At 35.7% G+C, this 13,683-nt stretch overlaps 1 protein-coding gene across 6 annotated transcripts in view; it reads left to right on the top strand.

Moving 5' to 3' along the window:
* The window catches only part of LOC144967896 (carboxypeptidase M-like), a 59,200-nt gene extending 48,012 nt beyond the window's left edge, over positions 1-11,188 (top strand). For 4 of the 6 annotated variants that reach the window (XM_078905644.1, XM_078905646.1, XM_078905645.1 and 1 more), the window contains 4 exons: positions 2,918-3,079; positions 3,659-3,811; positions 5,178-5,326; positions 7,523-11,188. In XM_078905644.1, the coding sequence (XP_078761770.1) occupies positions 2,918-3,079; positions 3,659-3,811; positions 5,178-5,326; positions 7,523-8,434 (1,376 nt within the window). In that variant the 3' untranslated portion in view covers positions 8,435-11,188. The remainder of the gene's footprint in view (positions 1-2,917; positions 3,080-3,658; positions 3,812-5,177; positions 5,327-7,522) is intronic. The other 2 variants (XR_013644478.1, XR_013644479.1) reach the window with 1 other exon arrangement.
* Positions 11,189-13,683: the final 2,495 nt, after the last annotated feature.

Here is a 13,683-nt window from a genome sequence, read left to right on the forward strand (position 1 = left end):
AATGAGAGAATGTTAGTAAAGAGCCTTTTCCAAGGACATAACTATGTGCCACTCAGATGGGACTCGAACTCAGGATCACTGATGACAAGTGTCATATCACTACACATAGCTGCACTGCAGACAAAAGATGATATTCTAGGCTTGACTGAAAAGTCTTGATGCTTATTGAATATTTTTGATTGTATTGAACTTACCAGTATAAACTATATAAAAATGTGTGTAGTTCATTCTTCGTCACCAAATTTTGTTTAGCTGCTATTTGTAGATTTTCATTTATCTTATTTGAAAGAACACCTATTCCAACATGTCAGTCGAACAAATCACACAAAAATTAGGCAATAAACAGGGAGCTGTGTTCCTACTGCATAGAAATGACTGAAACATGTTTATGATGACTCATGTGTTGGTCTTCGAACAGTTCAAAGATTGGTTTACTGGAATTGATGCTGTTACAACCAACGAGTAGAAGAGTGAAAAATGGGAAAACGGGCAACTATCCATGCCAGGGCAAGGAGTCAAAAGCAAGAAGTTAACATGGAATATAACAGACCTGCCAACCAGTACGATTAATCGTATTTTAGTACGATTTTTGGACCCCGAATACGCGGATACAATTTTCGTGGATTTAATACGATTTTTTTAAAGATGTGTGTTGTGAATGATGTTGATGATACATTTGATGCAGTGATACACACGTGTCGTACACCAACTATTGACTGTGTTTCTGAATGAATGATGCATCACATTTAATATTATAGTTATCATTTCAGTTGCTTATATGATGCCGGTTTTCACCAATATTTTTCTCATACATTTTTGAGGATTTGCATAGAATTATGGATATAAGCTTGTTTTATACTTTAAATAGTCTCAGACCACATTTTAACTTTGCCACTTATTAAATAGAAAATTCTAAGTGAAAATGTAATTGAACCAACATCTTTGACTTTGAAGCCTTCAATTTAAAACTGTATTGCTAATTAACTTAAACATAAATGGGTTATTTCCCTTTATAATAACTAAATTACTCTATTTTGATTTATAAAATTTATAATGATCTTTTTTTTTTCTTTATTATTTTGTACGAGTCTTGAATTACAAAGTGGGCAGCTTTAGGAACGGTATTTGGTTCAAAATGAATATTTTAGAACTATTTTAGAAGTATTTAACTTGTCTCTGTATATTACATACTTTGCGAATTTCCTATCATTTGACCAAAGTATAGTATTAGTTGTATATAGAAGTAATAGTAGTAGGAGGAGGAGGAGGAGTAGTAGTAGTAGTGAATGCTCAAAAAAAAAAAAAGAGAGAGAGAGAGAGAGAGAGAGAGAGAGAGAGAGAGAGAGAGAGAGAGAGAGAGAGAGAGAGAGAGAGAGAGAGAGAGATGTCATTTGATAACGTATATATGGAAAATATCTTGCTACTGTTCCAAATTGTCTTCTATTGAATTGAAGACCATTCTCCCAGATATTTTATCTCAAAACTTGATATACTGGGCTAGCAGATATCACCATCACAACTTTGGTACATCAGCATCTCTTACCATCAACATCATGACATCACCACTTCTACAACTGCCATCACAGCATTGTCACGGCCACAACCACCACCACATCACTTCTATCACCACCGCCACCACAGCTTCATCATCATCACCACTACCACTAGAGCACCATCGCTACAACAACCAACACTTCTTCCACTGACACTAGCATCGATACTACCAACATGTTTGGGGTCTTTTGGTCATTTCTTTGAGTGTTTCGAAAGCAATTTCCTTTGATATTGCAATTTCTGAGCCTTATGATAATTTTAAATGGCAATTAAATTTTAGTTTCTCGATAAATCGATAATTTTGTAATCACTAGAGATTGCTTGAATGATGAAGATCAGAGTTTATTTTGATTTGGGATTGATGTTAGCTTTTATATAAATTTTTGTATAGTGCGCACTTTTTTTTTTCACATGTGCAGGCAAAAGACACTTTTTTTTTTTTTGCGAAAAATACACTTTTCAGGGTCATGGAATACACTTTTCATCCTGGGAAGGTTGGCAGGTCTGAAATAAAATTGCAAAGGAAGTCAAAAAATTGCTGAGAGCTGATAAAAGGTCAAATATTAATGAAATAGCTGAACAAGCAGAGAAGGCAGCCAAATAAGTTAGACATAGAATCATTATACACAACTATAAGACTGATTTGTGACAAAAACAGTTTCTCAAACAAGCTTATTAGAGACAAGTCAAGAAGAATATCAACTTGTACTGAAAGTCAACTTGAGAAATGGAAAGAGACATGTTTCGAAGCTCAAACTCCTTCTTCTTCCAACAACAAAAACAATAAAAACATAAATACATTACTTAAAAAATCAGATAGCTGGTAGAGCATTATTTGGCACATTGGATGTTGCTATATCATAATATATCACATATATCATATGTGAGGCTATGTGGTCTAGTGGTATGACACTCGCAGAAAGTCCTGGGTTCGAGCCTTGCTGGGCACATAGTTGAGTCCTTGGAGGAGGCTCTTTACTCACATTCTCTCACCGTACTCAGGTATAAAATGTTTACCTGGCTGTCAACAGTGTTGTCTCTGTCCCAAAAAAATGGTAATATCGCCTAACAGGTGTCATGTCCCGTCCTACATTTTAAATGTTGCTGTTGACCAGGGACCCCTTGTAAAGCGCTTTGAGCACGTTTATTTGATATTGCTCTATATAAAAGCTCAATATTTTTTAAAAAATTTTATAATCACTGCACGAGTCCAATTTTGTTTTCAGATTTACCTTGTTTTTGGTTTTGTGATTTTGTTCATTTTGCTAAAAACTTGACTAGCTTTCTAGATTTTTATATCTTTGCTGGAGTATCTTAAAATCTTTCGATTGATTTTTGTAATTATTTATTTACTGTTATCCAGACATGGGTAGAATCCAGTATGCAGCTTCACCAGACGATGATGTGTTCAGACATTTGGCCTTGACCTACAGTCGTTCCCATCCTACAATGCACCAGGGTGCTTCTTGCGGAGACCAGTTTAAAGATGGAATCACCAATGGTGCCAACTGGTATCCAGTCATTGGTAAGAATCATAATACTGTATCTGAGGTACTTCTTATTATCTGACCCACTCCCCGTCCTTTTTTTTTTTTTTGGGGGGGGGGGGGGGGTAGAGCAAAAACTGTCAAACCTGGGACTTCACCTCTGTAAATTTGAGTATTCTCAGGGCTCCCCCCCCCCTATAAGTTATATATCTGGTTAAATGACTTGATTTCTGATCAATACCGGCTTAAACTATACTACATATACTCTTATTGTTCCAAACCAAAATGCCAAAGCTTTGCAAAGTTTTCTATTGAGGTAAAGTTACCCCAACTAAGGAAAAAAAAAACAAACTAAAAGCAAAAAGACTTGGGAATTTATATAGAGCATTAATACCTTGAGCTTTTATACAGCGCAATATAGAACGAGACATTACACCTCCCCCACCTTTTTGAATTACAACTACTATTGGACAACTTTTTCATTTTTTTCATTTCATTTTTTTCATTTACCACTCTCACCCCCCCCCCCCCCTCTCTCTCTCTCTTTCTCTCTCTCTCTCTCTTTCTCTCTCTCTCTCTCTCTCTCTCTCTCTCACCGATATTCTCTCGTTATCCAGGTAGTATGGCAGACCACATGTATCGGACAGGGCGTGGTTACGAGATCCTTGTTGAAATGTCTTGTTGTAAATACCCAGATCCTTACACCCTGCCAGATTTCTGGAGGATAAACAAAGATCCTCTCATCAACTTTTTATATGCTGTACACATGGGTAAGTTACAAATCATATTATATTATTATTTTATTATTATTATCATCATTACTATCAGTATTATTATCATCATTATTACCACTATTTTAATTACTTTTTTCGCCTATTACAAGAGTTGTAACCTAACAATAATTGCCTATTTGGACAATAAATATTATTATTATTATTATTATTATTATTATTATTATTATTTTATTATTATTATTATTATTATTATTATTATTATATTATTATTATTATTATTATTATTATTATTATTATTATTATTATTATTTTAACATAACATTTCAGGGTTAAAATAGATCATTCTACCCTTGTGACCATATCTAAAATATACACAATCATGATAGATTAAGGATTGAAGAAATTCCATAACATATCAGACATATTCATAACAATTATCTCCGGGTAGGGTCTTTAGACCTCATAAAGTGGCCAGGAGGTCACTTGCTGTATCTTCTATCCGTCTTTATCTGTTTTCCGAGTTGAGTTTAAGTCTTTGTCTTGGAATGGGATTGCTTAGTTTTGTCCTGGCCCAGTCCAGAGTCCTAGACTGGGAAGGAAAAAGTCAGATGTATAGCTGTAGTTTTGAGAGATAATTTTTTTTTTCCTTTTAAGTCATCTCTCTGATATGAGTTGGTAAGTTTTTTGTTTTAGAAATATATTGGTTTGGAAACATTTGAGTATATTCCTTTTAGCGGGGGCCTCTGCTCTAGATGAGACTTTTAGGCGATCTCAACTTAACTAAACTGATAGTGTGCTCTTGGAATCTACATCTATTCGCTATTTAAACCATTCCCCATTGTCTTACTTTTTCTTGGGTGCTTTCAATTGTAAATCTATCACTAACATGGTCATTGTGTATGGAGAATTATTGAGTCATGTAAACAATATCTTTTTAAACAAGAAGATTATTCGCGTGCAAAGGGATTGTGCTTTAAAGTGACTCAAGTTTATGCGTTTATGTCTTTGTCTTGGAATGAGATTACTTAGTTTTGTCCTAGACCTGTATGGAGTCCTTGAATTGGAGGGAAACAGTCAGATGTATAGCTAATTTTGGGAGATGATATTTTTTCCTTGTAAATCATCTCTTTGATATTTTTTGTTTTAGGTATATATTGGTTTGTAAATATTTAAGTGTATTCCTTTTAGTTTGGACCTCTGGATGAGACTTTTAGGGTGATCTCAAACTAAGTACACTGATATTGTGCTCTTGGAATCTATATCTGTTCCCTATTTGAACCATTCCCCTTTGTCTCACGTTTTCTTGGGTGCTTTCAATAGTAAATCTATAACCTAAGCACAATCATAGTGCAGTGAACAATTCAGTCACTCAGACAATATCTTTTTTTTTTTAATTCTTCAGGTGTAAAGGGGATTGTGGCAATAAGTGACTCAAAAGTTCGACTGCGTGATGCCAGTGTAGCTATTGAGGGCCGAGAACGGATAGTGACTCACACCAGCAGGATTGGAGAATTTTACAGACTTCTGCTGCCTGGCAACTATACTCTCATGGTAATTTTTTTTAAAAAGATAAAATTAAAGAAATTCCCTTTCGGCTATGTGGTCTAGTGGAATGACACTAGCTTTCAGATCATAAGGTCCTGGGTTCAAGCCTCGCACAGCACATAGTTGGGTCCTTGGAAAAGAACCTTTACTCACATTCTCTCACCGTACTCAGGTGTAAAATGAGTACCTGGCCGTTAACAGCATTGTCTCTGTCTGAAAAAAATTGTAATATCGCCTAACAGGTGACATGTCCCCGTACTACATGTTAAATGTTGCTGTTGGCCAGGGACTCCTTGCAAAGAGCTTTGAGCACGTTTAGTGGATATTGCGCTATATAAAAGCTCAATTTATTTTTTTTACATATTTTTTTCTTTATTCGTCCCATAGGGAAAATTTGTCTCTAGGGTCTATTCCAAGGAAAGACTGGAATAACCCATGTGCCTGCCACAGTGCAGTGCCGCAAACTGAGCTAGGGCGAGGTGACTTGCTCAAGGCCACACAACGCAGCGCTTATTTGAATGAATTGAGAACCTTTCGGCTACGAAGCAAAGACTTACCTCTGAGCCAAGCTAACCCGTGAAATGGGTATGCATTTAAGTCAGAGAATAATGCCACTAATAATGATTTAACACCATGTATAAAGTCATCCAGCAGTGTTGGGTTCAGCAGGATTCCACTGCAATACCATTTTGATATGATTTATCTCATTTTTTTATTTTATATTTTCTTTGTGGTCGTCACTTTATTAGTTCATCTATAAATCATCCCTGGTCCAAAAACATCAATTGAATTGGATATTTATATTATAGAAAAACTTGTTTCGACTCCATCCATATTGACATGTGGAGTGCCTCAGAGATCCTTTCTCAACCCCCTCCTTTTTACAATGTAAACTGCTCCCCTTTTTGTATGTTATCCACCTTTCCCATTGATTTTCATTTTTATGCCGATGGCATTCAGCGGTATAAAAACTCAATAATGATTCAGAGCTGTCATCAGTATCAGTTACGGAAAATTGTATTTCTAACATAAAGGATTGGATGAAACTAAACAAACTTAAATTTAATGATGACACGACTGAAATGATAATTTTTAAAAATAGGTATCAACTCTCAAAAATATCTACAAATAAAATACTAGTAGGTGAACATACTATTAAACCTAGTTCTTGAGTGAGAAATCTGGGGTGTATGTAGAGCAAGGGTTATCCATGGAACATCATGTTAAAAAATCTGTCAATGTTGTAACTATCACATGAGAAACATTGGAAGAATCAGACATTCTATTGATTAGGATATTACAAAGATTCTTGTTAATTCTTTTATTACTAGCAGATTAGATTATTGTAGTGCCCTTCTCATTGGCTGTCAAAGCAGATTAATTCATCAACTACAAAAAAATTCAAAATAAAGCGGCTAGACTTATAGAATTAACGAAAAAAAGAGATCATATAACACCAGTTTTCCACTGGCTTCCTGCGAAGTATAGGATACAATTTAAATTATTGTGCTATATTTTAGATGTCTGGAATGATTGGCACCTGAATATTTGCAGGAACTAATTAAAAAATATGAACCCACTCGAAATTTAAGATAATCTCAGTCCCAACTTCTTAAGGTTACCACCTCAAAATCCACTTTTGGTAAAAAAAATTTTAAAAATAAGCCTTTTTATCCATTGCTCCACGCCTATGCCTATGGAACACACTCAGTCCTCGGACAAAGTCAGGAAATATCTGAAGACTGAGTTGTTCTGCAAGGCTTATTTTTTATGAAATAGATGTTGCTTAGATTTTGTTTCTGTATTCAAGCTGTTGTGTCGTGGTTTAAAATAATTTTTTAAACTTATTATGTAAAGCGCCACAAAGCATGATAAACGTGGATGTTTAGGTGCTATATAAATTCATTATTTATTTATTTATTTATTATTATTATTATTATATTTCTCAAGCGGTCTTTTTTCATTAAATATTCTTCAGGGGTTTTTAATATGATGATAAAAACTTATTTTTCCTTATTTATTATATTCTTATCTCCACAAGACTTTGTTGCAATTTAATGTATCTTTAAAAACCGCTACTCAATTATAATAGAACTTTTTAGGTGATTTTTTTCTTTTTTTTTTTTTGTGGGGGGGGGGGGGGGGGTGGGAGCTCACATTTTTAAAAAAAATGTAAATCTCTATCCTTTGCTCCATCCTCAGATTTATAAAACAGGTTTCATCAGTAAGAATGTTTCTTTCACCGTGCATGGTCAAGGAAAAGTTACCACCCTTTATGTCCAACTTGATCCTAACATTCCTGCAACCTCAAGCCCAGGAACAACCATTTTCACGACCTCGGAAGTTGGTGGTAAATCTGATGATAGCGGAGATCAGGACATCAAAAATGAATCGACCGAGGCTGTAGCAAATACTTCTTTTACAGGCGACCCCAGAATTCCAGATAAATTTGACATCGACCATAAATTCCCCCTTCTCAGTAACCTTGGACCAGTCAGAAGCAATTTAAGCCAGATTGAATCTCATGTGACATATGACCGTCAAGAAATCAGCAACAAGCCGACTACAGGAAGTGACGCATCAAATAATGGGCATTGGACAATAAGTAGAGGGAACCTTACTTCTACACAATCCATTGAAAATGTGGACCAAGCGGGGCTTGTGACTTTCAAAATCATGGACTCCAGCAATCTTTCAATGACTGATGCTCCAAGCATTGGCATGATGAGCACAACAGGCCAGGCCCAAACAAAATCAGAATACTCTGTAAAGGGTAAAATGACGTCCTCCTCCACTACAGTAATTTATAAAGACAGTGACAACAACAACAACAATGACAATACCATCAATGACAATACAGTTAGTAACAGCCATCTCACTCATAGCATCACTGACCAAGTCACTTTGGGAAAACCAACAAGCAATTCTGAAGCAAACCAGGCGGACCAGTATTCCATGGATTCCCCGACTGATGGGATTTCACGTTCAGGTTCTGCCAGTAGCATCATTGCCATGACAACCAACAAAGACCACAACATCTATATTGTACCTCAAACAGTTGTCAAATTGCTGTATACATTCCTTATACTTCTCTTTTCTTCCATCCTTTCTTGATTTGAATTGATGGATAGTTCCATCTTAGAATTGTAGAAGTTTACCACTTTCTTGACTTGAATTGATGGATAGTTCCATCTTAGCATTGTAGAAGTTTACCACTGTCTTGACTTGAATTGATGGATAGTTTCACCTTAGAATTGTAAAAGTTTACTACTTTCTTGATTTGAATTGATAGATAGTTTCATCTTAGAATTGTAGAAGTTTACAACTGTCTTGACTTGAATTGATGGATAGTTTCACCTTAGAATTGTAAAAGTTTACCACTTTCTTGGCTTGAATTGATGGATAGTTCCACCTTAGAATTGTAAAAGTTTACTACTTTCTTGATTTGAATTGATGGATAGTTCCATGTTGGGATTGTAGAAGTTTACCACTTTCTTGACTTGAATTGATGGATAGTTCCATCTTAGAATAGTAGAATTTACCACCTTCTTGATTTGAATTGATGGATAGTTCCATGTTGGGATTGTAGAAGTTTACCACTTTCTTGACTTGAATTGATGGATAGTTCCATCTTAGAATAGTAGAATTTACCACCTTCTTGATTTGAATTGATGGATAGTTCCATGTTGGGATTGTAGAAGTTTACCACTTTCTTGACTTGAATTGATGGATAGTTCCATCTTAGAATAGTAGAATTTACCACCTTCTTGATTTGAATTGATGGATAGCTCCATGTTGGGAATGTAGAAGTTTACCACTTTCTTGACTTGAATTGATGGATAGTTCCATCTTAGAATAGTAGAATTTACCACCTTCTTGATTTGAATTGATGGATAGTTCCATCTTAGAATTGTAGAAGTTTACCTCTTTCTTGACTTGAATTGAGGGATAGTTCCATCTCGTTAACCACTTACTTCTTCTTCTTCTTTGTTCAGCCAGGCAATGCCATCATACTGGCGACAAGTGCTGCTTCATGTTGTATGCGCTCAGAGTGGCCAGGAATTGTTCAACTTGGTTCTGTCACTATTTTGTCACTTTGTCAGGTTAATTTTTCTAGTTAGATACAATTTTGACATATTCTCTCCCATTTCCCTTTTTTTTTTTACTGTTTGGACAATTTTGACATGTTCTTTCCCATTTTCCATTTCTTTACTGCCCTTGTCCTTACTTGTATATTCCTATAGGTCCCTGCTAGGCGATAGTGCTAGAGTCCAGCAATTGGGATTTACAGAGTCAGATGGTTGAGATCCTTTGTGAAATTGAAAACTGATTTTATCTGGTGTTTTATGATCTCTACCAGGTATTTGATTCTTCACTCACTCACTCACTCAATCCCATGACTAGATGGTCGATGGGGGGATCATACAGCGCCCAATCCTGTCCCTTCTTTGATGTTATCCAGCCACATTTTCCTTTGCCTTCCTCTTCTTCTTTGCCCTTCCACCGTAACTTGCATGACTGACTGTCTTGCACAAGCTGTCATGTCTGACCAGATGTAGGAAACCATGCAAGTTTCCGTCTTTTAACCAATGCAAGCAATGGTTCCTGTCTTCCCACCCGCTAGCTTTTCCACATCTTCAAGAACCTCCTTATTAGTTAAATGTTCCAGATATGACACTCATAGGATTTTCCTGTAACTCTTGCTCTCGACCACATTGATTCGCCTCTTTAGTTCTTCATTCATTGTCCAGGCTTCACAACCATAATATAGTAACACAGATAGTACAAGTGACCTGTACAGCCTAAATTTTGATTGTAAGCTCATCTGGCTTTTCCAAATCTTGTTGAGTCTCGCCATAACTACACTAGCAAGCACTAAAATTTCACACTCTAATTCTTTCGAAATGGACAATGACTTAGAATAAGTGGCACTTCGACGGTTATAGTTTGGCACAAGTAATCATCCATGCTATGCACATTTCTGTCTACGAATGCGGAGTAAGCTGTTTAGGATTTATGGTTGTGCTAAAAGTAAATGTGAAATTGCATTTGGTTTTTCATAGTTAGGGTCAGAACTCAACTTTCAGTAATATTTAATATTTACTTTATTTCTTGTAAATGTTTTAATATTTGGATTGACCTTTTTTTAATGTATCCCTTTTATAAGCAAAGATCCTTTGCATGCATCATAGTTGATACTGTGAATTTATGTTGCACTACTAGACACATTGTCGGTATATTTTTATTAAAATCTACCTCTGTTTTGTCTTAACTTTTCTAGGTGCTTGTAATCAGTACAGTTGATTCGTGAGGTAATGCAAACACTGGTAAACAAGATATATACTCTTTTAAACATTTAGTCAATTTTATTAAAACCTGACATCAGATCTAAGTTTTTTCACCAAGAGGGCAGTAAAATTCAGACTTTATTTTCCATTGTTTTTACTACTAGTTCCATACAGCTCATAACTCACTCACAAAATGAAACTGGTTTGAATCTGTGTTCGAGTATTTTAACGCCCCTTTGCCTGTCCTGCAATGCTTGGGTCTTGGATATCTAGTACAATGGGACCTCGAAATCGGGAACCTCTCTATTCAGGGAACCCAGACAATTGGGACACGTAGTTGTCAACACTTTTTGTAGTTGTCAACACCTTTAACGAAACAACGCGTCCTCGATTGTCCACATAAAATATTAGCTCCACCCCTACTCCTCTATTTGTGAGGCTAGTGTCACACATAATGAGGTAAGAGACTGATGCAAGCACAAATATGGGTCAACGCATCCTACCATCTCCAATTGAAGTTGACTTTAAATGTATGAGATACGTTTCAATGAAAATTATTTTTTAAAATGCAAAAATAAAATAATACAAACATTATCCCACCCTTTAAAAAAAAAGATTTAACTTCTAAACCAATTCGTTTCATAAAGATTCCCTTGACGTGACAGAAGAGCCTCAATACCCTCAGGCTTGTAGGACAACAAAGAATTCCACCTCCCTGGCTAATCTGGTGATTTTGTTGACAACAGACATTTTCCGATTAGAGAGGCCCCACTGTCTTAGAAATGATGCTATCGTAACTTTGCGATAGGCCAGTAGGCTACTTGATCTGAGAAACTGAGACCATGGAACCTATAGCTGAGAAAGGGTTACAATTTTTTTTAGTTTTTAAAAAAATCGTTTTTACAGTCTTATCAATTCGCTTGTTCTTCTGTAACTGTATATTCAAAACCCTTTGTTGTAGCTTGGCGGATACGCCCTCCTCCATTTCACCCTCCTACCCCCTCCCCCATACACATAAACAACTTTGAAAAAAAAAAAGCAGAAAACTTTGCTCATTAAAATTTATCTGCTCAAACAACTTTTATTTATATGTATAATTAAAGTCTGTACCACACAATTAGAGCTTGCCATTAATTGTAAGACGTGACACATCAGAAATGTTTAGGTAAGTCTTAACCAGTCCCCATCATCTTACTTATTCTTAATTACCCACTGGGTGGGGTTCCTGACCTCCCACAGTGGGCAGGGAGGTATTTACTGTCTTCTATCCCCCTATATCTGTTTTCCAACTAGCTTTCTGTCTTTGTTTTGGAATGAGATTACTTGGTTTTATCCTGGCCTTGACCGGATACCCTTGGTGAGAGGGAAACAGTCAAATGTATAGTTAGTTTTGGGAGATGATATTTTTTTCCTTCTAAATAATCTCTCTGTTATGTAATGTATTATGTTTTGTTTACATAATATATATATGATTTGCAAACATTTGAGTGTATTCCTCTTAGTGGGGACCTGTGCTTGTGACTGGATAAGACTTTTAGGTGATCTCAAACTAAGTACTTCGATAGTGTGCTCTTGGAATCTACATCTGTTCCCTATTTGATCTAATTCTCCTTTGTCTTACTTTTTCTTGGGTGCTTTAATGTAATTCTAGAACTTATTACTATCCCATTTTCTTCCTTTTTACTGGCGCTGATATGACTTTAATGTGTTGCAAGCGCCGTAAAACCCTTAAAAACAAACAAAACAAACTTAATTACCCATTACCCCAAAGTTACAAGCATTAGATAAAGAACTGAATAAGTGTGTATGAAAGGTGCCAGACAAAGCAAGAAAGAAAAATACAAGAAAAAAACATTCCAAAAAAGCAGTCGACCTAAGAAAAAAAAAACATCCCAAAAAATCAGTTGATCTCGAGGTAGACTGATTTTTTTGGGATGGTTTTTTTTCTTGTATTTTTCTTTCTTGTTTTGTCTGGCACCTTCATACACACTTATTCAGTTCTTTATCTTACATAGGTGCCTACTCCTTAATTTCTTAACTTGTTGCAAGCATTGAATTTTTTTGTCACTCTTACAGTTCTGTTTATTGTCTACCATTTTTTAATATGCCATGGGGTTGTAAGGACCATTAGACTTCAAAAAACAAAATGTGCGTCTATGTGGTCTTGGGGTATGACAATTGCCTTCAGACTGGAAGGACTGGGGTTCGAATTCCGCTCTAAGTCCTTGGAAAAGGCATTTTACTCATTTTCTAACTGCACTCAGGTGTAAAATGAGTACCTGGCCGTTAACAGTCTTGTCTCTGAAAAAAATAATTTAAAAAGCGTCTTACAGGCTTTATGTCTCGTTCCACATGTTTAGTGTTGCTGTTGGCTAGGAACCCTTGTAAAGCGCATTGAGCATGTTTAGTGGATATTGCGCTATGTAAATGCTCAAGTCTGCTCAAGTCAATTTTTTTTAAAATCACATCAAACCCATGCTACACGTTCCTAATGATTCTAATGGAATGAGATGTATAAGTTGTGTTGGGAATACCAGGAAACATCGTTAATTATGTTGCTAAATGTTCTTGACCTAATGTATGTCGTTATTTTGAATGTTATTTTTTTTTTGTTTTGTTTTTTTGTTTTTTTTGTTGTTTTTTTTTAATTCATTGAGTTATATCATTTTATTACAATAAAGTTTTTGACGAATGTTCCGATAGCTTAATCGGAAGATCAGTCAGTCCAAGCATCAGTAACACACTGTATAGTCACCTGGAACAACTTGCAAAAGACCTCTTGACACAAGATAGAGGGGCCAGAGCTGATCTGGTCACTGGTTCGGATAAGTAAAAAAAAAGTATGTTAGAAGATCATTTGGCTCACTAAAAAGTGACCTGTGCCAATTATGGAATTTGCTGATTTTTTCGCCCACCATCGAACAAGATTTTGATCATGTCTTCTCTTTGAATTAGATCTATCCTTATTTCTCCTAGGATACCAAAGCAATGGCAATTTATAAGGTAGCGTTAGGAGACAATTTCTATTTTTCATTTGTTTAAAATATCATGTGTTTCAGGGATGCCCTATTCTGG

The sequence above is a fragment of the Berghia stephanieae genome, chromosome 3 (genome assembly GCF_034508935.2).
Source record: "Berghia stephanieae isolate SIO BIC M18660-M18661 chromosome 3, UCSD_Bste_1.3, whole genome shotgun sequence".
NCBI lineage: Eukaryota > Metazoa > Mollusca > Gastropoda > Nudibranchia > Aeolidiidae > Berghia > Berghia stephanieae.